The following is a 24,003-nucleotide window of genomic DNA, read 5'->3' as shown; positions in this document are numbered from 1 at the left end:
ACAGTGTAATTCCATCATAATTCCACTGGGGTTGGGACAACAGGACAAATCTGATTGGACACCTTCCACAGGAGACCTCTGATTGGCTGTTGTCTTTTTGACTCTGCCTTTAATGCTGGTAAAGTTGAAGAAAGTTTCTTATTGCACTCTGACCTTTTGTGAGGTAAGTCATGTCTCCCTCTCTTGAACTCTTTATTTATCCAGCATGCTAACCTCTACAATTCAGGCTCATAATTCAAGTTTGAAATGATGCTACTTTAAAATATGAAGCTGCTGCTGTTACCTGCTGCTGTTAAATGTTGATAATGTGCTGGTTTCTGTGCTGGTTGTTGTGAAATGTATTTATTCAAATGGGATAAACCCCTTGAGTTGCACAAACTGGTTTTCAAGAGGGTGGTTGCTTTCATAACAAATGTGGGAACATTGTTGACGGCTCGTCTTGTGTTTTCTGCTGCTTATATTGATTCCTGTGGTATTCTTGTCATTTAATGTTGCTATTTAAATGAATGACTGATACGTGATAGTGTGATGCTAATTCTAACTACAGTATTTAAGACAAAGTCAAAAAGACAACAGCTGTCACTGCCAATCAAATTCAGATTCAAATTCAAATGTAAGCATCTGGTTGCTATGGTGACTGATGATGTCTCTCTCTCTCTCTCTCTCTCTCTCTCTCTCTCTCTCATCAGTTGGTGTTTTGATTGACAGTGTAATTCCATCATAATTCCACTGGGGTTGGGACAACAGGACAAATCTGATTGGACACCTTCCAAAGGAGACCTCTGATTGGCTGTTGTCTTTTTGACTCTGCCTTTAATGCTGTTAAAGTTGAAGAAAGTTTCTTATTGCACTCTGACCTTGTGTGAGGTAAGTCATGTCTCCCTCTCTTGAACTCTGTATTTATCCAGCATGCTAACCTCTACAATTCAGGCTCATAATTCAAGTTTGAAATGATGCTACTTTAAAATATGAAGCTGCTGCTGTTACCTGCTGCTGTTAAATGTTGATAATGTGCTGGTTTCTGTGCTGGTTGTTGTGAAATGTATTTATTCAAATGGGATAAACCCTTGAGTTGCACCAACTGGTTTTCAAGATGGTGGTTGCTTTCATAACAAATGTGGAACATTGTTAAGGCTCGTCTTGTGTTTTCTGCTGCTTATATTGATTCCTGTCGTATTCTTGTCATTTAATGTTGCTATTTAAATGAATGAGTTATACGTGATAGTGTGATGCTAATTCTAACTACAGTATTTAAGGCAAAGTCAAAAAGACAACAGCTGTCACTGCCAATCAAATTCAGATTCAAATTCAAATGTAAGCATCTGGTTGCTATGGTGACTGATAATGTCTCTCTCTCTCTCATCAGTTGGTGTTTTCATCACCATAGCAACCAGATGCTAAGATTTGACTGTGAAGCTGATTTTGATTGACAGTGTAATTCCATCATAATTCCACTGGGGTTGGGACAACAGGACAAATCTGATTGGACACCTTCCACAGGAGACCTCTGATTGGCTGTTGTCTTTTTGACTCTGCCTTTAATGCTGGTAAAGTTGAAGAAAGTTTCTTATTGCACTCTGACCTTTTGTGAGGTAAGTCATGTCTCCCTCTCTTGAACTCTTTATTTATCCAGCATGCTAACCTCTACAATTCAGGCTCATAATTCAAGTTTGAAATGATGCTACTTTAAAATATGAAGCTGCTGCTGTTACCTGCTGCTGTTAAATGTTGATAATGTGCTGGTTTCTGTGCTGGTTGTTGTGAAATGTATTTATTCAAATGGGATAAACCCCTTGAGTTGCACAAACTGGTTTTCAAGAGGGTTGTTGCTTTCATAACAAATGTGGGAACATTGTTGACGTCGTCTTGTGTTTTCTGCTGCTTATATTGATTCCTGTGGTATTCTTGTCATTTAATGTTGCTATTTAAATGAATGAGTGATACGTGATAGTGTGATGCTAATTCTAACTACAGTATTTAAGACAAAGTCAAAAAGACAACAGCTGTCACTGCCAATCAAATTCAGATTCAAATTCAAATGTAAGCATCTGGTTGCTATGGTGACTGATGATGTCTCTCTCTCTCTCTCTCTCTCTCTCTCTCTCTCTCTCATCAGTTGGTGTTTTGATTGACAGTGTAATTCCATCATAATTCCACTGGGGTTGGGACAGCAGGACAAATCTGATTGGACACCTTCCAAAGGAGACCTCTGATTGGCTGTTGTCTTTTTGACTCTGCCTTTAATGCTGTTAAAGTTGAAGAAAGTTTATTATTGCACTCTGACCTTGTGTGAGGTAAGTCATGTCTCCCTCTCTTGAACTCTGTATTTATCCAGCATGCTAACCTCTACAATTCAGGCTCATAATTCAAGTTTGAAATGATGCTACTTTAAAATATGAAGCTGCTGCTGTTACCTGCTGCTGTTAAATGTTGATAATGTGCTGGTTTCTGTGCTGGTTGTTGTGAAATGTATTTATTCAAATGGGATAAACCCCTTGAGTTGCACCAACTGGTTTTCAAGATGGTGGTTGCTTTCCTAACAAATGTGAGAACATTGTTGACGGCTCGTCTTGTGTTTTCTGCTGCTTATATTGATTCCTGTCGTATTCTTGTCATTTAATGTTGCTATTTAAATGAATGAGTTATACGTGATAGTGTGATGCTAATTCTAACTACAGTATTTAAGGCAAAGTCAAAAAGACAACAGCTGTCACTGCCAATCAAATTCAGATTCAAATTCAAATGTAAGCATCTGGTTGCTATGGTGACTGATAATGTCTCTCTCTCTCTCATCAGTTGGTGTTTTCATCACCATAGCAACCAGATGCTAAGATTTGACTGTGAAGCTGATTTTGATTGACAGTGTAATTCCATCATAATTCCACTGGGGTTGGGACAACAGGACAAATCTGATTGGACACCTTCCACAGGAGACCTCTGATTGGCTGTTGTCTTTTTGACTCTGCCTTTAATGCTGGTAAAGTTGAAGAAAGTTTCTTATTGCACTCTGACCTTTTGTGAGGTAAGTCATGTCTCCCTCTCTTGAACTCTTTATTTATCCAGCATGCTAACCTCTACAATTCAGGCTCATAATTCAAGTTTGAAATGATGCTACTTTAAAATATGAAGCTGCTGCTGTTACCTGCTGCTGTTAAATGTTGATAATGTGCTGGTTTCTGTGCTGGTTGTTGTGAAATGTATTTATTCAAATGGGATAAACCCCTTGAGTTGCACAAACTGGTTTTCAAGAGGGTTGTTGCTTTCATAACAAATGTGGGAACATTGTTGACGGCTCGTCTTGTGTTTTCTGCTGCTTATATTGATTCCTGTCGTATTCTTGTCATTTAATGTTGCTATTTAAATGAATGAGTGATACGTGATAGTGTGATGCTAATTCTAACTACAGTATTTAAGACAAAGTCAAAAAGACAACAGCTGTCACTGCCAATCAAATTCAGATTCAAATTCAAATGTAAGCATCTGGTTGCTATGGTGACTGATGATGTCTCTCTCTCTCTCTCTCTCTCTCTCTCTCTCTCTCTCATCAGTTGGTGTTTTGATTGACAGTGTAATTCCATCATAATTCCACTGGGGTTGGGACAGCAGGACAAATCTGATTGGACACCTTCCAAAGGAGACCTCTGATTGGCTGTTGTCTTTTGACTCTGCCTTTAATGCTGTTAAAGTTGAAGAAAGTCTTATTATGCACTCTGACCTTGTGTGAGGTAAGTCATGTCTCCCTCTCTTGAACTCTGTATTTATCCAGCATGCTAACCTCTACAATTCAGGCTCATAATTCAAGTTTGAAATGATGCTACTTTAAAATATGAAGCTGCTGCTGTTACCTGCTGCTGTTAAATGTTGATAATGTGCTGGTTTCTGTGCTGGTTGTTGTGAAATGTATTTATTCAAATGGGATAAACCCCTTGAGTTGCACCAACTGGTTTTCAAGATGGTGGTTGCTTTCATAACAAATGTGAGAACATTGTTGGCTCGTCTTGTGTTTTCTGCTGCTTATATTGATTCCTGTGGTATTCTTGTCATTTAATGTTGCTATTTAAATGAATGAGTTATACGTGATAGTGTGATGCTAATTCTAACTACAGTATTTAAGGCAAAGTCAAAAAGACAACAGCTGTCACTGCCAATCAAATTCAGATTCAAATTCAAATGTAAGCATCTGGTTGCTATGGTGACTGATAATGTCTCTCTCTCTCTCATCAGTTGGTGTTTTCATCACCATAGCAACCAGATGCTAAGATTTGACTGTGAAGCTGATTTTGATTGACAGTGTAATTCCATCATAATTCCACTGGGGTTGGGACAACAGGACAAATCTGATTGGACACCTTCCACAGGAGACCTCTGATTGGCTGTTGTCTTTTTGACTCTGCCTTTAATGCTGGTAAAGTTGAAGAAAGTTTCTTATTGCACTCTGACCTTTTGTGAGGTAAGTCATGTCTCCCTCTCTTGAACTCTTTATTTATCCAGCATGCTAACCTCTACAATTCAGGCTCATAATTCAAGTTTGAAATGATGCTACTTTAAAATATGAAGCTGCTGCTGTTACCTGCTGCTGTTAAATGTTGATAATGTGCTGGTTTCTGTGCTGGTTGTTGTGAAATGTATTTATTCAAATGGGATAAACCCCTTGAGTTGCACAAACTGGTTTTCAAGAGGGTTGTTGCTTTCATAACAAATGTGGGAACATTGTTGACGGCTCGTCTTGTGTTTTCTGCTGCTTATATTGATTCCTGTGGTATTCTTGTCATTTAATGTTGCTATTTAAATGAATGAGTGATACGTGATAGTGTGATGCTAATTCTAACTACAGTATTTAAGACAAAGTCAAAAAGACAACAGCTGTCACTGCCAATCAAATTCAGATTCAAATTCAAATGTAAGCATCTGGTTGCTATGGTGACTGATGATGTCTCTCTCTCTCTCTCTCTCTCTCTCTCTCTCTCTCTCTCTCTCATCAGTTGGTGTTTTGATTGACAGTGTAATTCCATCATAATTCCACTGGGGTTGGGACAGCAGGACAAATCTGATTGGACACCTTCCAAAGGAGACCTCTGATTGGCTGTTGTCTTTTTGACTCTGCCTTTAATGCTGTTAAAGTTGAAGAAAGTTTATTATTGCACTCTGACCTTGTGTGAGGTAAGTCATGTCTCCCTCTCTTGAACTCTGTATTTATCCAGCATGCTAACCTCTACAATTCAGGCTCATAATTCAAGTTTGAAATGATGCTACTTTAAAATATGAAGCTGCTGCTGTTAGCTGCTGCTGTTAAATGTTGATAATGTGCTGGTTTCTGTGCTGGTTGTTGTGAAATGTATTTATTCAAATGGGATAAACCCCTTGAGTTGCACCAACTGGTTTTCAAGATGGTGGTTGCTTTCATAACAAATGTGGGAACATTGTTGACGGCTTGTCTTGTGTTTTCTGCTGCTTATATTGATTCCTGTCGTATTCTTGTCATTTAATGTTGCTATTTAAATGAATGAGTTATACGTGATAGTGTGATGCTAATTCTAACTACAGTATTTAAGGCAAAGTCAAAAGACAACAGCTGTCACTGCCAATCAAATTCAGATTCAAATTCAAATGTAAGCATCTGGTTGCTATGGTGACTGATAATGTCTCTCTCTCTCTCATCAGTTGGTGTTTTCATCACCATAGCAACCAGATGCTAAGATTTGACTGTGAAGCTGATTTTGATTGACAGTGTAATTCCATCATAATTCCACTGGGGTTGGGACAACAGGACAAATCTGATTGGACACCTTCCACAGGAGACCTCTGATTGGCTGTTGTCTTTTTGACTCTGCCTTTAATGCTGGTAAAGTTGAAGAAAGTGTCTTATTGCACTCTGACCTTTTGTGAGGTAAGTCATGTCTCCCTCTCTTGAACTCTGTATTTATCCAGCATGCTAACCTCTACAATTCAGGCTCATAATTCAAGTTTGAAATGATGCTACTTTAAAATATGAAGCTGCTGCTGTTACCTGCTGCTGTTAAATGTTGATAATGTGCTGGTTTCTGTGCTGGTTGTTGTGAAATGTATTTATTCAAATGGGATAAACCCCTTGAGTTGCACCAACTGGTTTTCAAGATGGTGGTTGCTTTCATAACAAATGTGGGAACATTGTTGACGGCTCGTCTTGTGTTTTCTGCTGCTTATATTGATTCCTGTGGTATTCTTGTCATTTAATGTTGCTATTTAAATGAATGAGTGATACGTGATAGTGTGATGCTAATTCTAACTACAGTATTTAAGACAAAGTCAAAAAGACAACAGCTGTCACTGCCAATCAAATTCAGATTCAATTCAAATGTAAGCATCTGGTTGCTATGGTGACTGATGATGTCTCTCTCTCTCTCTCTCTCTCTCTCTCTCTCTCTCTCTCTCTCTCTCTCTCTCTCTCTATCAGTTGGTGTTTTGATTGACAGTGTAATTCCATCATAATTCCACTGGGGTTGGGACAGCAGGACAAATCTGATTGGACACCTTCCAAAGGAGACCTCTGATTGGCTGTTGTCTTTTTGACTCTGCCTTTAATGCTGTTAAAGTTGAAGAAAGTTTCTTATTGCACTCTGACCTTGTGTGAGGTAAGTCATGTCTCCCTCTCTTGAACTCTGTATTTATCCAGCATGCTAACCTCTACAATTCAGGCTCATAATTCAAGTTTGAAATGATGCTACTTTAAAATATGAAGCTGCTGCTGTTACCTGCTGCTGTTAAATGTTGATAATGTGCTGGTTTCTGTGCTGGTTGTTGTGAAATGTATTTATTCAAATGGGATAAACCCCTTGAGTTGCACCAACTGGTTTTCAAGATGGTGGTTGCTTTCATAACAAATGTGGGAACATTGTTGACGGCTCGTCTTGTGTTTTCTGCTGCTTATATTGATTCCTGTGGTATTCTTGTCATTTAATGTTGCTATTTAAATGAATGAGTTATACGTGATAGTGTGATGCTAATTCTAACTACAGTATTTAAGGCAAAGTCAAAAAGACAACAGCTGTCACTGCCAATCAAATTCAGATTCAAATTCAAATGTAAGCATCTGGTTGCTATGGTGACTGATAATGTCTCTCTCTCTCTCATCAGTTGGTGTTTTGATTGACAGTGTAATTCCATCATAATTCCACTGGGGTTGGGACAACAGGACAAATCTGATTGGACACCTTCCACAGGAGACCTCTGATTGGCTGTTGTCTTTTTGACTCTGCCTTTAATGCTGGTAAAGTTGAAGAAAGTTTCTTGTTGCACTCTGACCTTTGTGAGGTAAGTCATGTCTCCTCTCTTGAACTCTTTATTTATCCAGCATGCTAACCTCTACAATTCAGGCTCATAATTCAAGTTTGAAATGATGCTACTTTAAAATATGAAGCTGCTGCTGTTACCTGCTGCTGTTAAATGTTGATAATGTGCTGGTTTCTGTGCTGGTTGTTGTGAAATGTATTTATTCAAATGGGATAAACCCTTGAGTTGCACAAACTGGTTTTCAAGAGGGTTGTTGCTTTCATAACAAATGTGGGAACATTGTTGACGGCTCGTCTTGTGTTTTCTGCTGCTTATATTGATTCCTGTGGTATTCTTGTCATTTAATGTTGCTATTTAAATGAATGAGTGATACGTGATAGTGTGATGCTAATTCTAACTACAGTATTTAAGACAAAGTCAAAAAGACAACAGCTGTCACTGCCAATCAAATTCAGATTCAAATTCAAATGTAAGCATCTGGTTGCTATGGTGACTGATGATGTCTCTCTCTCTCTCTCTCTCTCTCTCTCTCTCTCTCATCAGTTGGTGTTTTGATTGACAGTGTAATTCCATCATAATTCCACTGGGGTTGGGACAGCAGGACAAATCTGATTGGACACCTTCCAAAGGAGACCTCTGATTGGCTGTTGTCTTTTTGACTCTGCCTTTAATGCTGGTAAAGTTGAAGAAAGTTTCTTATTGCACTCTGACCTTTTGTGAGGTAAGTCATGTCTCCCTCTCTTGAACTCTTTATTTATCCAGCATGCTAACCTCTACAATTCAGGCTCATAATTCAAGTTTGAAATGATGCTACTTTAAAATATGAAGCTGCTGCTGTTACCTGCTGCTGTTAAATGTTGATAATGTGCTGGTTTCTGTGCTGGTTGTTGTGAAATGTATTTATTCAAATGGGATAAACCCTTGAGTTGCACCAACTGGTTTTCAAGATGGTGGTTGCTTTCATAACAAATGTGAGAACATTGTTGACGGCTCGTCTTGTGTTTTCTGCTGCTTATATTGATTCCTGTCGTATTCTTGTCATTTAATGTTGCTATTTAAATGAATGAGTTATACGTGATAGTGTGATGCTAATTCTAACTACAGTATTTAAGGCAAAGTCAAAAGACAACAGCTGTCACTGCCAATCAAATTCAGATTAAAATTCAAATGTAAGCATCTGGTTGCTATGGTGACTGATGATGTCTCTGTTTCTCATCAGTTGGTGTTTTCATCACCATAGCAACCAGATGCTAAGATTTGACTGTGAAGCTGATTTTGATTGACAGTGTAATTCCATCATAATTCCACTGGGGTTGGGACAACAGGACAAAGCTGCTGCTGTTACCTGCTGCTGTTAAATATTGATAATGTGCTGGTTTATGTGCTGGTTGTTGTGAAATGTATTTTTTTAAATGGGATAAACCCCTTGAGTTGCACCAACTGGTTTTCAAGAGGGTGGTTGCTTTCATAACAAAGGCTTGAAGATGAGGTGCTAAACAAGAACCAGCTCATCGTGAGTGCTACTAAGGAAAAAAGAGCTCAAACCAACGCATACATTGACTGCCTGGCTGTGCTCACAGCTAAAGAAATGGAGCTGAAGAAGAGTCGGGCAGAAGCTGCAGCAGACTCGATCTGAGAGACTGAGCTGCAGAAAGGTGGAGGCAGAGACGAGCTGGAGTAGAGAGGAGGAGGTGGACAAGGAGAACCAGGCTCTGAAGGAGCAGGTCAACCTGCTGAAGGTCGGACAGAGGAAGCTGGAGGTGAAGCTGCAGCAGACTCGATCTTTAAAAAGCTCAGTGAGAGAGAGAACGAGCTGAAGTTTGTTGAGAGGATGTGGAGGAGAGAGGAGCAGCAGCTGGGGACAGTGAAGGTCTAGAACAAAGACAAACTCCTGAACCAGCAGACAATCATTGTACAAAGAAGAGAGGGATGTGTAGATAAAAGTTTGTCCAAAATATTATGATGTAAATATTGTAAATATGTTTAATTTTGTAAATAAATATAACAAGTAAGGTAACATCTACCTGTGTATGTCTTTCTGAATATAGATACAGGATTCATGGCTCTGATCAATTAACACAGTGTTGGAGTTAAACACATCAGTGTGAATGGTTTAGTGTGCTACTGTTCACAACAACACAACACAGCAACACAAGACAAACAATGTTTCTTACATTTTTTACAATTGGCTTTATTTATATATTAATTATGACAATAATACAATAATAATAACAAGACACTGAACTCCAGTTTGCCCCTGAAGGCTTTACTGCAGTGTGTATAGAAGCATTGTAAGAATGTGTGTAGCCGTATAGCCGACATGTCCTCCGGAACATCTACAACGCAGCAGGAGATTCTCCAATAAGACACATTCACAACAACAAAGAAATCTCCAGAGCGTCAGGTGAGGGGGGGGGGGTGGTGCAGCAGGAATAGGCAGGACGTGAGGCATTGATTAATCTGCAAAGATCACATGCTTTTATTTACAGCACATCGACAGCGGCGTCTTTTTATTCCACACATGCTCTGGACACAACCAAGGAAGCGTTTACAGACATGAATTGGTTAAATTTACCTGCAGTACCTTAGATTCATTTAAAGCTGCACTGCATGTTGCCTTTAAAATAATCAGTTATAGCTGTGTCTCTATAAAAAGCCTGGTTTGGTTCTATAATGTCACAAACAATTTATGTAAATTATCTAAATGGTTAAAAAAGAAGGAAATCCAAATACAAGAAAGATAAATCTACGCAGAGGTCCTGGACATGCAAAACGAATAAGTACTATAACGGCGGAACAGTAAACAAATCGTTCTTTCGCTGTAGCCAGGGGTCGCAACCCGCGGCTCTGCAGCGGCTCCTGTACAGTGTTGTGCATGTCGCGCATATTTTTCGCCAACAGTGAACTCACGTTCACGTTAATTTGTTAAATCATCATCGTATCAGGCCAGCATGAAATACCAGGAGCGGGCGAATGTGTGCGTGTGTGTGCTCCGCCCCGGGGCCTGTGTCCCCGCCCCCACTCATTCGCTCAGAGAGACACACAGTGAGATCAGAGGTCGTTCACGTGAAGCAGCAGGTCAGTGACAAACAAGACAGTGTTCAAAAACCAAGTTGAAAAGAAAGTACGATGAAGCCTGTCTTGCTCTTGGGTTCACAGTGAATGAAGGAGGACATGAGGAGAGACCAGTGCGTATTTTAGGTCTGAAAACTCTATGAGAACCAACAAATTAAGAAGACACTTAGAAACATTACACCTCAGTCACATGCATGTGTTCTTTTTGGTTGAGCTTTGTCATCGTTGTAAAAAAGTACAGACTGATGGAGGAATGTAGTGATAAATGTCACCAAAAGTACTTCAATTAAGTTGAATTTAAGCAAAGTTGTTGCACTATTCTTTGAAAAAAGTGGCAAATGTCACAAAAAGTTGTTTGAAAAAGGTTTTTTATTTGCACATCAGAAATTCCTGAAAGTAATGTGAATTTAATGTTCATGTGTATTTTATGTAAATACAAATGTTAAACTTGGCCCATTTTGTCATAATTTTGTTGGGGCAGGGGAGCGGGTGGGGCATGAAAAATATTCTAGCTCCAAAGTGGGGCATGACAGAAAAAGTTTGAGAACCACTGGTTTAAGGCAAGGGGTAGTGATGGATAAAGTTTTCTTTAAAAAACAAGTTAAGTCTTTCATTCTCACTTTCCACCTTAAAACTATGAAATGAACTGAACTATGAACTAGTTCAGAATTTAAATGGTGAACTATGAACGTGAACTATTCATGTTTACTTGTATGAACTGAACTTTGAACTAGTTCACGAGAGGTGTGAACTTGCACAACACTGCATTAAACTAACAAAAGTGGATTTGGACACCCACTAAACCCACTCGTGCCATGCACTTAGATTGTTATAACTAACTAAACTACTTGAAAATTGAAGAAACCTTCAGCTTCTTCTCATTCAGCTAGCTAATGTAGTAGAAAACATGAAGGATGGGTTTAGCTTGGGTTTTGCTTTTTGTTCAATCATGTCCATTGCAGTGCTCTTTACTCACTTGCATCTGCCACAGTAGTGAGGTTGATAATGGCAGCAAAGTGCTGAACATACAAAAACGCACTTTTATTTGCATGTTTTCATATTTGTATTTGATTTCTCAATGTTTTGAGATGCTTCAGAAGAAAAAATAATATTGCTGTTAATTATTTTGTGTCTGCACCCCTATTTTAGAATAAGCCGCAATATTTCAAATGTTTTATTATTTGAGGTGTTGAGATCTGATACATTTTTTTTTATAATGCAGTCAATTATGTTCAACTTACTTCTGACTATATCTCTACACTACAGTTTTAAGTGTCCTGATCTTAATGGACATTCCAGTTCTAGTATATTATGTTCATATCTAGACAATAAACTAAGATTTGTTTGCTCTAACATAGCTGAATCTGAGCTGAGTCACAGAGGGATCATTATTACTCATAATGAATTGCCAGCTAATATTAGTGGCTGGATCTCCTGCTGCTGCAGCAATGAATAGAATAAAGAAACTAAAGCATTTTCTGAACATTGGAGCCTGTAAACCTTAGTGCCCCCAAATTAAAATGATGTACCCCAAAAACAAGAATAATAGATCTTCTTTAAATTCACGCCAAACTAATAAGATGATGATCCAGGTCTGTGATCATTTTGGAGGCTATAGTTTGTAGTGTTGCGCTGGAGTACATTGCCATTCAGTCACATCGGTAGTGTATAATAAATTTGCAGCTAAAAAGCACCCAGCTGACCAAATCACCCTTGGGTCTATTCAACTAGGTTTGACTTTCCATAAAGGCTTTTTTAAGATTAGGCCTTTTTCTTAAATCCAAATTTTTGACCCATGAAGACCTCTAAGAAAAAAATGTTTGTGCTATAAAATCCCTCCTTTTTATATTGTGTGCACTAAATTTTAACTACACAACCTTAAAAATATTACATAAAATAGTTGTACCAATACATCTCTGGAACAAATTAATGATTTGTTACAGACCTATTGTAGCTGATTACATGGTGTGTTTCTGATTTTTTTTCCCCATGCTCTGTATTTGCATGTTTATTTTAAGTTTATTAGAAGTTTTGTTTTTGCCTAGTTTCTGTCTCCTAAGCACAAAGGGGGTGTTTTTCTTTTAAATGTGATTAAGTTGTGTCCATTCATTGTTGTCTAGACCCTTGTCTTTAATCCTTTCTGGTTTCTTAATCGTCTACACCTTTTCATCCACCTTCTGTAACTAAATGACGTCTGACTCCAGTACGCACTGCTCAGTGTACTCCTCCACCAGCTCCACACCTAAGGTGTTGTGGCAGAATTCGGCCATAGGCGTCCAGAGCAGTGGGTCCAGGAACATCTTGCACATCACATGACCCTTCAGGGTGGTGGTGTGGCTCTGCAGGTGGCACAAGAACTGCTGCCGTACCAGGTCCAGGTCTTTACCAAACATGTCAATATTCAGGTAATACCTGGTTGGAAAAAAAAAACAGATAGGCCTATTAGTTCACTGTGTAAAGGCTGGCTGATCTGACAATGAACAACTTCTCTCTTAAATGGGTTAGGTAACTTTAAGCCATTATGTGTAGTATCTAATTATTTTACAATTTCATTCATTTATTTGCCTCCTTCTTGTGTTAATATTAAAATAGACTATAGTAGGCAGCTTGCATGCAACTTAATTGTTGTGCACTCACTTACGAAGAGTAGTTGTGCCTGACTTAACTAGAAAGTCCAGCTTGGTATTATGAATGAACAAATAAAATGACAGCTACCAGTCATCTCCAATGGGCACCCTGAAAGGGAAGGTACACAGGCTTGCAACGGTAGGGTTGGACACATTATCCACCATCCAATCTATGTCCTTCTTCAGGAGGATGACCATGTTACTGGGCAAAGGCTTGAATGGCTGCCAGTTTTGAATGATGGTGGCATTAGGAAGGACCCCCTGCATTAGGTCAGTAGTCAGATACAGCCGGTGGATAGCTGTATGGTCAAGAAGTACTGGAGGACAATTAGAGGAGGAGGTGTTTCCACCCAGACCAAGCTCAGTCAGACGGAACTTGAGATCTTCTGCTCTGAAGTGCACCAGCAGAATACCCTGTAGAGGAAAACCAATGATTAAGCAGATGAGGAACTACTAAACAAGCAAGCAAGACAAAGCATATTATTACTACCAAAAAGTTGTATTACTATTTTGTGGTTGGTACCTGCTTGGTTATGATACGATACTTCTGGAAGTCCTTTGGTCCAAGCTGATCATCACGGGTCAGACGCCTCACTTTGACCTCTGGGTACTTGGACGTGACCATTTCAGAGCAAAAATGAAGCAGAACTCCTATCACACCCTTGCCCCTTTCCTGCGGGGCGACACGGAGACCTTCCACCAGCATGGTCTCCCCATCGTCAATCACACACACCGACTGCACAGCAATCTGTCAAGCATCACAGAGGAAAAATGAATGATTATGGTATGCTTGAGAGATTTGGTTGTTTGTGCCTTATACTCAAAATTTTATTCCAGGAGTTTTAAAAGTGTTTAACCAAATTTTAGCTGGATTTGGTCTAGTGGAGTTTGGTGCAGATACAATATATAGTCAAGTTGGAAGAACTTCCGGTTTCAAGGCAAAACATCAAACTTATAAAAACTAAATATCAACCTTCAGCTTTCAACCAAAATGCACAAGATTCATAACCTATATGTAGCGTCCCCGCTTTAGAGACCACGGAACTTCGAAGACCCCCCCCCCACCTCTCTCTCTTCTCTCCCCTGTTTTCCACCCATCTATTCTCTCTTCCCCATTTTTCTCAGCTCACCCCAACCGTTTTGAGGCAGATGGCTATGGCTAAAGGTTTCTTCCAGTAAATGAGGGATTTTTTTCTCTCTACAGGTGCCAAAGCGCTTGCTCATTGTGGGAACTGTTGTCTTTCTTTATAATTTTTTAAAGGTCTTGACCTTGTATGTAAAGTGCCTTGAGATTATGTATATTATGATTTGGCGCTATACAAATTGAATTAAATTTAATTACATTATCACTGTGTTATTCATCAGCAGGCCTTAGCAGGGAAATCGTGGAATTTTCTCATTTCAAACTGATAAGCGGAAGTTGAGCAAAAGTGCTTCAGCGCTGCTTGTTCAAAGCGTTATTGGATGAGCTTGATGCTGCTAACAGAGACCTGCTTCTCTATGCTGGTGTCCGGTGGTTGAGTCGCGGCACGGTGCTGCAGCGATTTGTTGACTTGCTGCCTGAGATAAAGACTTTGCTGTTAACAAGGAAAAAGGAGCATGGGGAACTGTCAGATGATGCATTGCTACTGGACCTGGGGTTCTTGACAGACCTATGGGCAACATTTCTGCAAGTTTTTGCTTAACTGGAGTTGACATTGACATGGTTGATTTGCAATATGACAGAGCTGAAAGCCAGATAAAGAGACTTTTGGGGACTTCTTGTTAGAGAGAAGTTCCCTCAGCTACCTGCATGTGCTTTGAATCCACTTACCTCTGTGAAATGGCGTTTTCACAGATGAAAATAATTAAATCAAAGTACAGGAGCCGGCGTACTGACAGACCTCACCCTCAGACTGGCAGTCTGTAGCTATGAACTGTCTGTGAGTGCTTTGTAGTTTGCTACAAAGCACTCACAGACAGTTCAGTCACAGCCATCACACTGACTTGAGTGAGAAACATGACTGCAACAGGTTTGCCTTCTGATCGCATTGTGAAAAGTGATGCTGCATAACATGGGACATAGAACTTTCTTGGTTGCATCAATTTAATACTTGGACCAAAGCATTTCATGTAATCCAAATACAATTAGCCTAAATAAAAGACCTAAAGTTGGAATTTCAATCTGGACTGTCTTTTTCTCTCAGTGCTTCAATAGGTAGATCTTGCCTTTCACCGAACCAAAGGTCAAAATTGCTGACGCCTAGAATTGATCCTGGAATATAAGATATTTGCATTTTTTAACCACATAATTTTGAAATATTTTCAAAATCTTCATTGAACTTACCACTTTTCCCTGTTTGCGAGCCAATATGACTGTACGATTTGTCTCCTGTAGCCAACTGGTGTATCTAGTGGGAAAGTAGTCAAGGCCTCCATCGATATCCTGGCTCATAGCCATGATCTCATCAAAGTCCTCCTCAGTGGCCACAGCAAACTGTAGGCCAGCCTGAGACATGGCCTCTGGGAGTTGGGGCATAGTCAGGCTGGTATCAGCCTTCATCTTGAAACAACTGCTGAGATACAAAGTGGAGGAGAGATTATTTTTGATTGTATTTATCAAGTGTCTCAGAGCAGGATGTCCTTGTCAATCAGTCAAAAGAGTTACCCAACTGGTTCTACTTCATAGCACAGTGGTACAAATGCATTTTTCCATTTTCTTAAACCCAAATTTAGGCATTCTGAAGAGCTGTCCTATTCTGGGAGTTGTAGATAGGTGGCAAATTCTGGGTAATGTAGAAAAATGTATTGATCGAAGGCGACACAAAGCTTCAAAGAGACTGAATGTCTTTTGGGAGCTCGTTCATGATGTAGTCACTTCAACAACAAATAACAACTGCCCACCACAAGTCTTAGTCAAATATAGTCTAATAAAAAAAAAAAAGTCTACAAATCTATGTGATAGAATGCAAAAAGATTAAATTAATTGCTCTAGGCACAAAGGGAAAACATTCAAAGTGAATTACTATCCACACCGACCGATACTTTCACCATGTCAGCACCACAATATTGGCAGCAATAACAAACTTATCAAAGTAGCCTACACTATCCACTCTGTATTAGATGCTGGATTCTATTGTATTCTAGAGGGATTGAAGGAGAACATTGGGTAACTAGAATCGAGATAGGTCCAAGTCTTTGGGGACAGTTTGGGAAAAATTTGTATTTAAAATCCATTTCAGTTTGGGGTTATATTGTGTATTCTGTAAAATGCCAATTTAGAGAACAGGCCTCCTTTGACAAATTCCAAAAAACAGGCAAGATTGAACATAAGAGCCTGAGTATTTTAAGGTCAACATTTACTTGGAACGGAAAAACAAATGGTGGACAAAGGGATGAGATTTGCACAGGAATGAATAACACACAGGGCAGAAAGTGTTTAATCCGGCCACGTGACCTCAAATCAAGGCTGTGCTATGTGTGCCACAGGGTACAAAACATCATTACGCTCTCATCCAATACAAACAAAGTACAATCCTCAGACCTGAGACACGATGAAGGGAATAAGAGACAGAAACAGAGGGAATAGGAAGTGGAAGACTGGCACCTATTTTGATCCGTCTTTTACCATAAATCCGGTAAATCCATACCCTCATGCCACTAATACGCTCTGATACCCACTCCACATTACAAGTATTTGTCCATAGCTTGGCTAAAGAATTCATAGAATTAAAAGCACAAATGTGTTTGAGAAAGCTAGCGAGACCAAAATTGCTCCATCGCAAATTTTGCCTTAAAAACCACGTGGTTGCATGTTGATTCACCTAGCTGAGGTACATGAGGATATAAGAAATACAGATTATTAATTGTGTGTTCGATACTGAGATGGGGTGAGGGTCATTGGAGTAGGTATACAAAATGACATACACTACCGTTCAAAAGTTTGGGGTCACTTAGAAATTTCCTTATTTTTCAAAGAAAAGCACTGTTTTTTTCAATGAAGATAACATTAAATTAATCAGAAATACACTCTATACATTGTTAATGTGGTAAATGACTATTCTAGGTGCAAACGTCTGGTTTTTAATGAAATATCTACATAGGTGTATAGAGGCCCATTTCCAGCAACTATCACTCCAGTGTTCTAATGGTACATTGTGTTTGCTAATCGCCTTAGAAGACTAATGGATGATTAAAAACCCTTGAAAACCCTTGTGCAATTATGTTAGCACAGCTGAAAACTGTTTTGCTGGTGAGAGAAGCTATAAAACTGGCCTTCCTTTGAGCTAGTTGAGTATCTGGAGCATCACATTTGTGGGTTCGATTATACTCTCAAAATGGCCAGAAAAAGAGAACTTTCATGTGAAACGCGCCAGTCTATTCTTGTTCTTAGAAATGAAGGCTATTCCATGCGAGAAATTGCGAAGAAACTGAAAATGTCCTACAACGGTGTGTACTACTCCTCCAGAGGACAGCACAAACGGGCTCTAACCAGAGTAGAAAGAGAAGTGGGAGGCCCCGGTGCACAACTCAGCAAGAAAAGTGTATTAGAGTCTCTAGTTTGAGAAATAGACGCCTCACAGGTCCTCAACTGGCAGCTTCTTTAAATGGTACACGCAAAACGCCAGTGTCAACGTCTACAGTGAAGAGGCGACTCCGGGATGCTGGCCTTCTAGGCAGAGTAGCAAAGAAAAAGCCATATCTGAGACTGGCCAATAAAAAGAAAAGATTGATATGGGCAAAAGAACACAGACATTGGACAGAGGAAGATTGGAAAAAAGTGTTATGGACAGACGAATCAAAGTTTGAGGTGTTTGGATCACACAGAAGAACATTTGTGAGACGCAGAACAGGTGAAAAGATGCTGGAAGAGTGCCTGACGCCATCTGTCAAGCATGGTGGAGGTAATGTGATGGTCTGGGGCTGCTTTGGTGCTGGTAAAGTGGGAGATTTGCACAAGGTAAAAGGGATTTTAAATAAGGAAGGCTATCACTCCATTTTGCAACGCCATACCCTGTGGACAGCGCTTGATTGGAGCCAATTTCCTCCTACAACAGGACAATGACCCAAAGCACACCTCCAAATTATTCAAGAACTATTTAGGGAAGAAGCAGGCAGCTGGTATGCTGTCTGTAATGGAGTGGCCAGCGCAGTCACCAGATCTCAACCCCATTGAGCTGTTGTGGGAGCAGCTTGACCGTATGGTACGCAAGAAGTGCCCATTAAGCCAATCCAACTTGTGGGAGGGGCTTCAGGAAGCGTGGGGTGACATTTCTACAGATTACCTCAACAAATTAACAGCTAGAATGCCAAAGGTCTGCAATGCTGTAATTGCTGCAAATGGAGCATTCTTTGACAAAAGCAAAGTTTGAAGAACAAAATTAATATTTCAAATAAAAATCATTATTTCTAACCTTGTCAATGTCTTGACTATATTTTCTATTCATTTTGCAACTCATTTGATAAATAAAAGTGTGAGTTTTCATGGAAAACACGAAATTGTCTGGGTGACCCCAAACTTTTGAACGGTAGTGTATGTGTTCTGGCAGTAGAACTATGAGACTAAGCAAAATGTAGATTACATTGAATGTGTAATAATACCGCATAAAATGAACACTCAACAGGTGTGAGGTGTTCCGCCTCTCCACTAAGGAAAAACAAAAGGTTTACGCTTACGAGTTTAGTATTTATTAGGTTAGGTTTTGCCCTGTTAACTGTGTGTGGATGCTTATGAAGTCCGGTCGCTCTTTTTACAAAAACACACTGCTTGAACACATGATGCAGTATATTGTGACAATAAAACAAGCTTGTGCAGAAAGAAACCATGCAACACAAAAATCTATACTAAAGATAAGTGATACAATATGATAAGATACAAAAATGTAAGTATATGATAACATAACATATTTGTAGGGCTGGATATTGAAACGAGTTTTGGATAGTGTTTGAATATTTATCAAACTTTGTTCATAGTTTCAAAAACTCAAATACTTAAAGGCACCCTTTGATCAGATATTTTAAATGATTGATTGGCAACCGTTTTTTCGTTTTCTCAGTTTGGAATGCTGGTTTGCCTATGCACTGCAGTCCTTGTTCTCCACACCTGAGCTATATCCACAGTAACAGTCAAGGAGTTTCTTTCCACCTGCCATTGGTTTTACCAGAATAACTTGGGAGATTTACTTTCATTTGAGTTACAGCCATTGCAAATTGAGTATTATCATCACTATTGGCACTGATGACAGTTTCAAAAATAGACAGCCCTAGCTATTGGTAGGAAAAAGTAGATTTCAATGGAAGTATAACATCCAGGTGACTGCAAATTTTACAGCACAGAGCTTAGGAAGCTACCTCAAAGATTTTCCTGGCTACTGAAGCAATACAAATTAAATGAGGTTTCAAGTGGTGCTGGCAAAACTTAAACAACACATCACAGAAGCAGGGGCCAGTATAGACACAATAGATGATGGCAAGGAACTACTGACATATAATGTCCCTATCCACAGCGTGGAATAGTTTATGGCAAGATGGGAAAAGGAAAAAGTAGGACTATATTCAAGTGTCACTTCAACAGAAACAACTACATCCACAAGTCATATAACAGTCATCACATTTCCATTTGTAGTATGGCAAAGGTGGAACATGGCAACTGCAAATATAGAGACCTGGACATTTTTATTTTTAAATAAAAACTCAACCCCAGAAAGAGGGCTAGGGCTTTCAAGGTGAGTGTCCTGAGCCTTTGAGTACATCCAGAAGATGTATCCAAAGAATAATAATAAAGATTAAAGCCCTCAAAAAGCCAATTCATTGGCCTGAAAAAAAGAAAAAAAATTAATAAAGAATTATTATAATAATAATAACAACAACAACAACAACAACAATGGGCCCGAGCACATGCTTTGGTGAGAATTTGAGGGCTTTAATTTGTTGTTGAATCCTTTGATGCTGATAATGCAGGAGTGGAGTTGTTTGTTGACCGCTCAGCATCAAAGGATTCATGGTCCATGTATGTCTGAGATACAGAACATCGTGTTTTGATGGCGTGTAATCAAACCTTGACGCCACGTGCCACGGTCACACCATGTGACGAAAAATCGATCTTTGAGGTCTCCGTCTTGTTGTGATGACACTCATCTCAATTTGAAGTTGATCTGCCCTGGGACAAGTTCGTCAAAGTAAAAATGTGAAAAATGGCCAAAATGGCCACTAAAGTCAAAATGGCAGGCTTCCTGTTGCTTTTTCCCAATTGCACCTCTAGACTTTTTTGTTTGTCTGGTCATGATACACCTGGGCTATGATTTTTGTGAAGATCGGTGAAAGCTAACTGAGGGGCTTTTCCTTAGATGGCGCTGTTGAGCCATTTTTCCACGCCCATTTCAAATTACTCCAGAATACAATTACTTTTTGGGGTTTTGAATTCCCTGCAAACTTTGGTAACAATTTGAGCATGTCTAGGCCCTGAAAAAGCCCCAAAAGGGAAATACAAATCCTTCGAAATACAATAGGGCCTCCCACCGGAGGTGCTCGGGCCCTAATAACAAGGCACGGATATACTGCAGGTGGTGTAGTACTCAGCAAGGTGTAGTCTGTCAATATGATACTGCAAAACATTATTGATGCTGAAAGGATTAGATCATACTTCAGTCATTTTCCTATCACTTGCCCTTTAAGGGTTCTGGGGGGGCAGGAGTCAATCCCATTGGACACTGGGCCAGAGGACAGATCACAGCTCATCAGAGGACCGACATGCAGAGACATTCAAGCTCTCATTCACACCTATGGACAGTTTAGAGTCTCCAGTTAACCCAATGTCCATGTCTTTAGACAGTTGCTTTGAGGTGAGAGCAGCTAACCACTGTATCCCCATGTCATTAAAACACATGGCTCTTTATTGAAAACCCCAGAAAAGCCTTCTGGAAAACGTCCTAAAGAGAAGAAAGGAGTTGCATTACACTGATAAGGGAGAAGGTACAGACTTTGATTAGACCTGACTGATGATGCTGCTGATGGTTTACCTTCCAAAACACTGATTCAAAGTCTGCTCCGTGGAACTTATCGGGCATTCCAGCAGAGGAGAGTTTAGGTCCGAGTAAAGTGACAAATTCTTCAAAGCCGACCTGGCCATCACCTGATGAGACAGAAAAGCACACGGACATGTCACTGCAGGACTTTATGCAGCAGCCTGAAGAGTCGTGAAATTTCTGACCCAGAGAAAGAAGGAGGGAGAAACATACCATCCATGTCAAGTCTTTGGATGATGACCTCCAGCTCCACCTCATTGGGCATGTAGCCCAGTGAGCGCATGGCCGTCCCCAGCTCCTGCTTCGAGATAAAGCTGTTCCCATCTCGGTCAAATACCTTGAAAGCCTCGCGAATCTCTGTTGGAAGAAGGAGGGCGATGATTGAGTGAAAAGTTTAGAGAAAGCAGAGATGCACAGAACAGCAAACAGGCAAATACAGATTTATCACTTTCCCACTGAGAGCAACAGCTGGCTCAGTTGAACGTGCTGATTTATAATGTGTGTTTGAAGTGTTTATAGCCGAAGTGAAAAGTAGTTTAAAGTTTATGATTGTGTTCAGAAATTTAGTCTGGCTCATAGTTATTGCTGTTTCATAGATATTATCGGGATATTCTTCCTTTTGAGAAAGGAGAAGCATATTTTAATATATTTGTGTTTGAAGAGGGAAAATTGATAGACTACGAGAAGTTTCAAAATACTGCACAGAGTCCTATTAAAAAGTGTGGGGATATTTAGCATTTTCCTATTTTCAACAATTCCTTAAAAAAAGACTCAAACCGATAATAATTTGATCCTGACATTATCTGAGCAGCCAAATCAGGATTTACTCCAGTTTATTAATGTACCGTATCTCTCCAGAGAGTGATCCACGTCATTGCACTTGTTTTGGTCTCCTGCTCTTCTTCCTAATAACAGTTTTAGCACTTTGTTAAAGGTCAAAATAATTAATCTAAATTTGCAAGTTGGGATTTAAGGATGGCTACTTATTGAAGTAAGTTTGTAGTTTTCTCTGTTATATATACAAAACTGAGACATAACAGTGCAAACATTTTTACACTCAGAATTTGAACTCAAATAAAATGGTCTAAATAAAATAATGCACGACAGTGAATATGATGGAATTCTCTAGCACCATGAAAAGACAGATGAAATACTGTAGTTGAGTGTTTCAGCACCACGGATAGAGACAGGGATACGGTGGTTGAATATAGACGCATCAGTTGTACATTTAGTTTCAAATAAAATTAAAGCCATATGAATGTCTGCAGGGGGGGGGGCTGTTGCCACACAAATGTAGTTTGAGGGAGGTTGAACCTCGAACACCGAAGTTATAGCAATTTCGTGTGTCACGCCGAGTTGATGAACTTTGACGCCACGCCACTATTATGGCGTTTGAAGAAAAGTCACAGTAATCTTATGCCTTCATTATCAATGTCTTGAGACCCATTTGACACAGTTTGACATGGTTGTGGTCAGTGGATGAGGAGGAATACTTCCAAGTGTAAGACGTTCCATAAACAAGACATTTCCTGTTGCCACCAGGGGGCGCTGTGATTTCAATTCATAGTTTCTGTGTAGATTTCATCAGGCCGGGAATCTTGTCTTACATGTCTAGTTTGGACTCGATTGGACCAAATATGTCTGAGATACAGAACCTCGTGTTTTGATGGCGTGTAATCAAACTTTGACGCCACGGTCACACCGTGTGACGAAAAATCGATCTTTGAGGTAGTTTTCATCTCCATCTTGTTTAGATGACACTCATCTTAAATTTGAAGTTGATGAAAGCCCTGGGACAAGTTTGTCCAAGTAAAAATGTGAAAAATGGCCACTAAATGCTAAATGGCGGGCTTCCTGTTGTGTTTTTCAAAATGCCCCTTGAGACTTTTTTAGGGCCTCCCACCGTTTGGTGTTCGGGCCCTAATAATAATAATAATAATAATAATCCTTTCAATATGGCCTCCCACCGTCGGTGCTCGGGCCCTAATAATCCTTTCAATAGGGCCTCCCACCGTTGGTGCTCGGGCCCTAATAATAAGAATAATCCTTTCAATAGGGTCTCCCACTGTCGGTGCTCGGGCCCTAATAATAAGAATAATCCTTTCAATATGGCCTCCCACCGTTGGTGCTCGGGCCCTAATAATCCTTACAATTTCAATAGGGCCTCACTGTCTCCCACTCTGTTCGGTGCTCTTGCCCTAACAAGCAACACAGAAATATCTTAAACCGGTTTGTGTGTCTCAGCAACACAAACCGGTTGCAGGGCAGGCGAAGAGAGCAGGGGGAAGTTAAGACATGAAAGAGGAGGAGGAGGAGGAAGAGGGGGAAATAATTCAAACTGGATTGACAGGCAAAACACCATTATATGTCCCACAGGGTTACATCAAAGGAGTGGATAATGCCCCATGCTTCATTTCACTAAAAAAAAGAAACACTTGTCTACAGTCTGAAAGCACATGAAGGCAAACTGCAGTCAACAATGACAACACTCAGACTAAAATGAAACACAAAGAGTTGCTTCCTCCTTTCATTCAGGTTCTGTGCAGCTATGGAAACCACGTCTTCATCAGTAGAAATCACACATGAGACAGACACCCGAGCTCCTGAAGGTCAGGTTTACACCTCTTCTCACACGGAGACTCTTACCTACAAGCGTCGCAGTTGTCGTCTCCAGCTGTTGTAGCGATTCACTCGATACAGCCTCACGGGTGGAAAGTTGTCAGACGAGCACGCCTGGGGAATTTATATATGTAGCAAGGTGGGAAAGCGGGGATAGTGATAGGTTGCCACAATGCCACCTGGGGAATTTCACCTCCAGGAAATAACTCAAATATTGTAAGTGCAGCAGCACAGGTTCGTTTAAATCACGGGGCAAGAGACGTGTTTAACTAATAAACAAAGAACTTTAATATAACCAAATAAATGCATAAATCAACAAACAAAATGAAAACAAACAGAACACCAATTAACATGCAATAAAACGCTTGACATGAGCAACACAGGGACAGGGCTGGGACTTACCACGGCGA

General features: G+C 39.9%; 1 protein-coding gene across 3 annotated transcripts; it reads right to left on the bottom strand.

Annotated features, from left to right (window-relative positions):
- Nucleotides 1-11,039: 11,039 nt before the first annotated feature.
- LOC118101019 (histidine N-acetyltransferase) lies at nt 11,040-23,671 on the bottom strand. 3 transcript variants are annotated; one of them, XM_035146619.1, is made up of 7 exons: nt 23,625-23,671; nt 21,188-21,331; nt 20,969-21,081; nt 15,298-15,526; nt 13,495-13,719; nt 13,060-13,385; nt 11,040-12,756 (listed from the first exon to the last, which is right to left on the bottom strand). In XM_035146619.1, the coding sequence occupies exons 2-7, from the start codon at nt 21,296-21,298 to the stop codon at nt 12,528-12,530; spliced, it is 1,233 nt and encodes a 410-aa protein (XP_035002510.1). In that variant the 5' UTR covers nt 21,299-21,331; nt 23,625-23,671; the 3' UTR covers nt 11,040-12,527. The 3 variants fall into 3 exon arrangements, with proteins under 3 accessions (XP_035002510.1, XP_035002508.1, XP_035002509.1); XM_035146617.2 differs by lacking the exon at nt 23,625-23,671 and adding an exon at nt 21,820-21,978; XM_035146618.2 differs by lacking the exon at nt 23,625-23,671 and adding an exon at nt 21,820-21,978 and having other exon boundaries at nt 15,298-15,523.
- Between the last annotated feature and the right edge of the window lie 332 nt (nt 23,672-24,003).

The sequence above is a fragment of the Hippoglossus stenolepis genome, chromosome 21 (assembly GCF_022539355.2).
Source record: "Hippoglossus stenolepis isolate QCI-W04-F060 chromosome 21, HSTE1.2, whole genome shotgun sequence".
Taxonomy (NCBI): domain Eukaryota; kingdom Metazoa; phylum Chordata; class Actinopteri; order Pleuronectiformes; family Pleuronectidae; genus Hippoglossus; species Hippoglossus stenolepis.
Note: the sequence above shows the minus strand (reverse complement) of the source record. Positions and strands in the feature narration are given on the sequence as shown.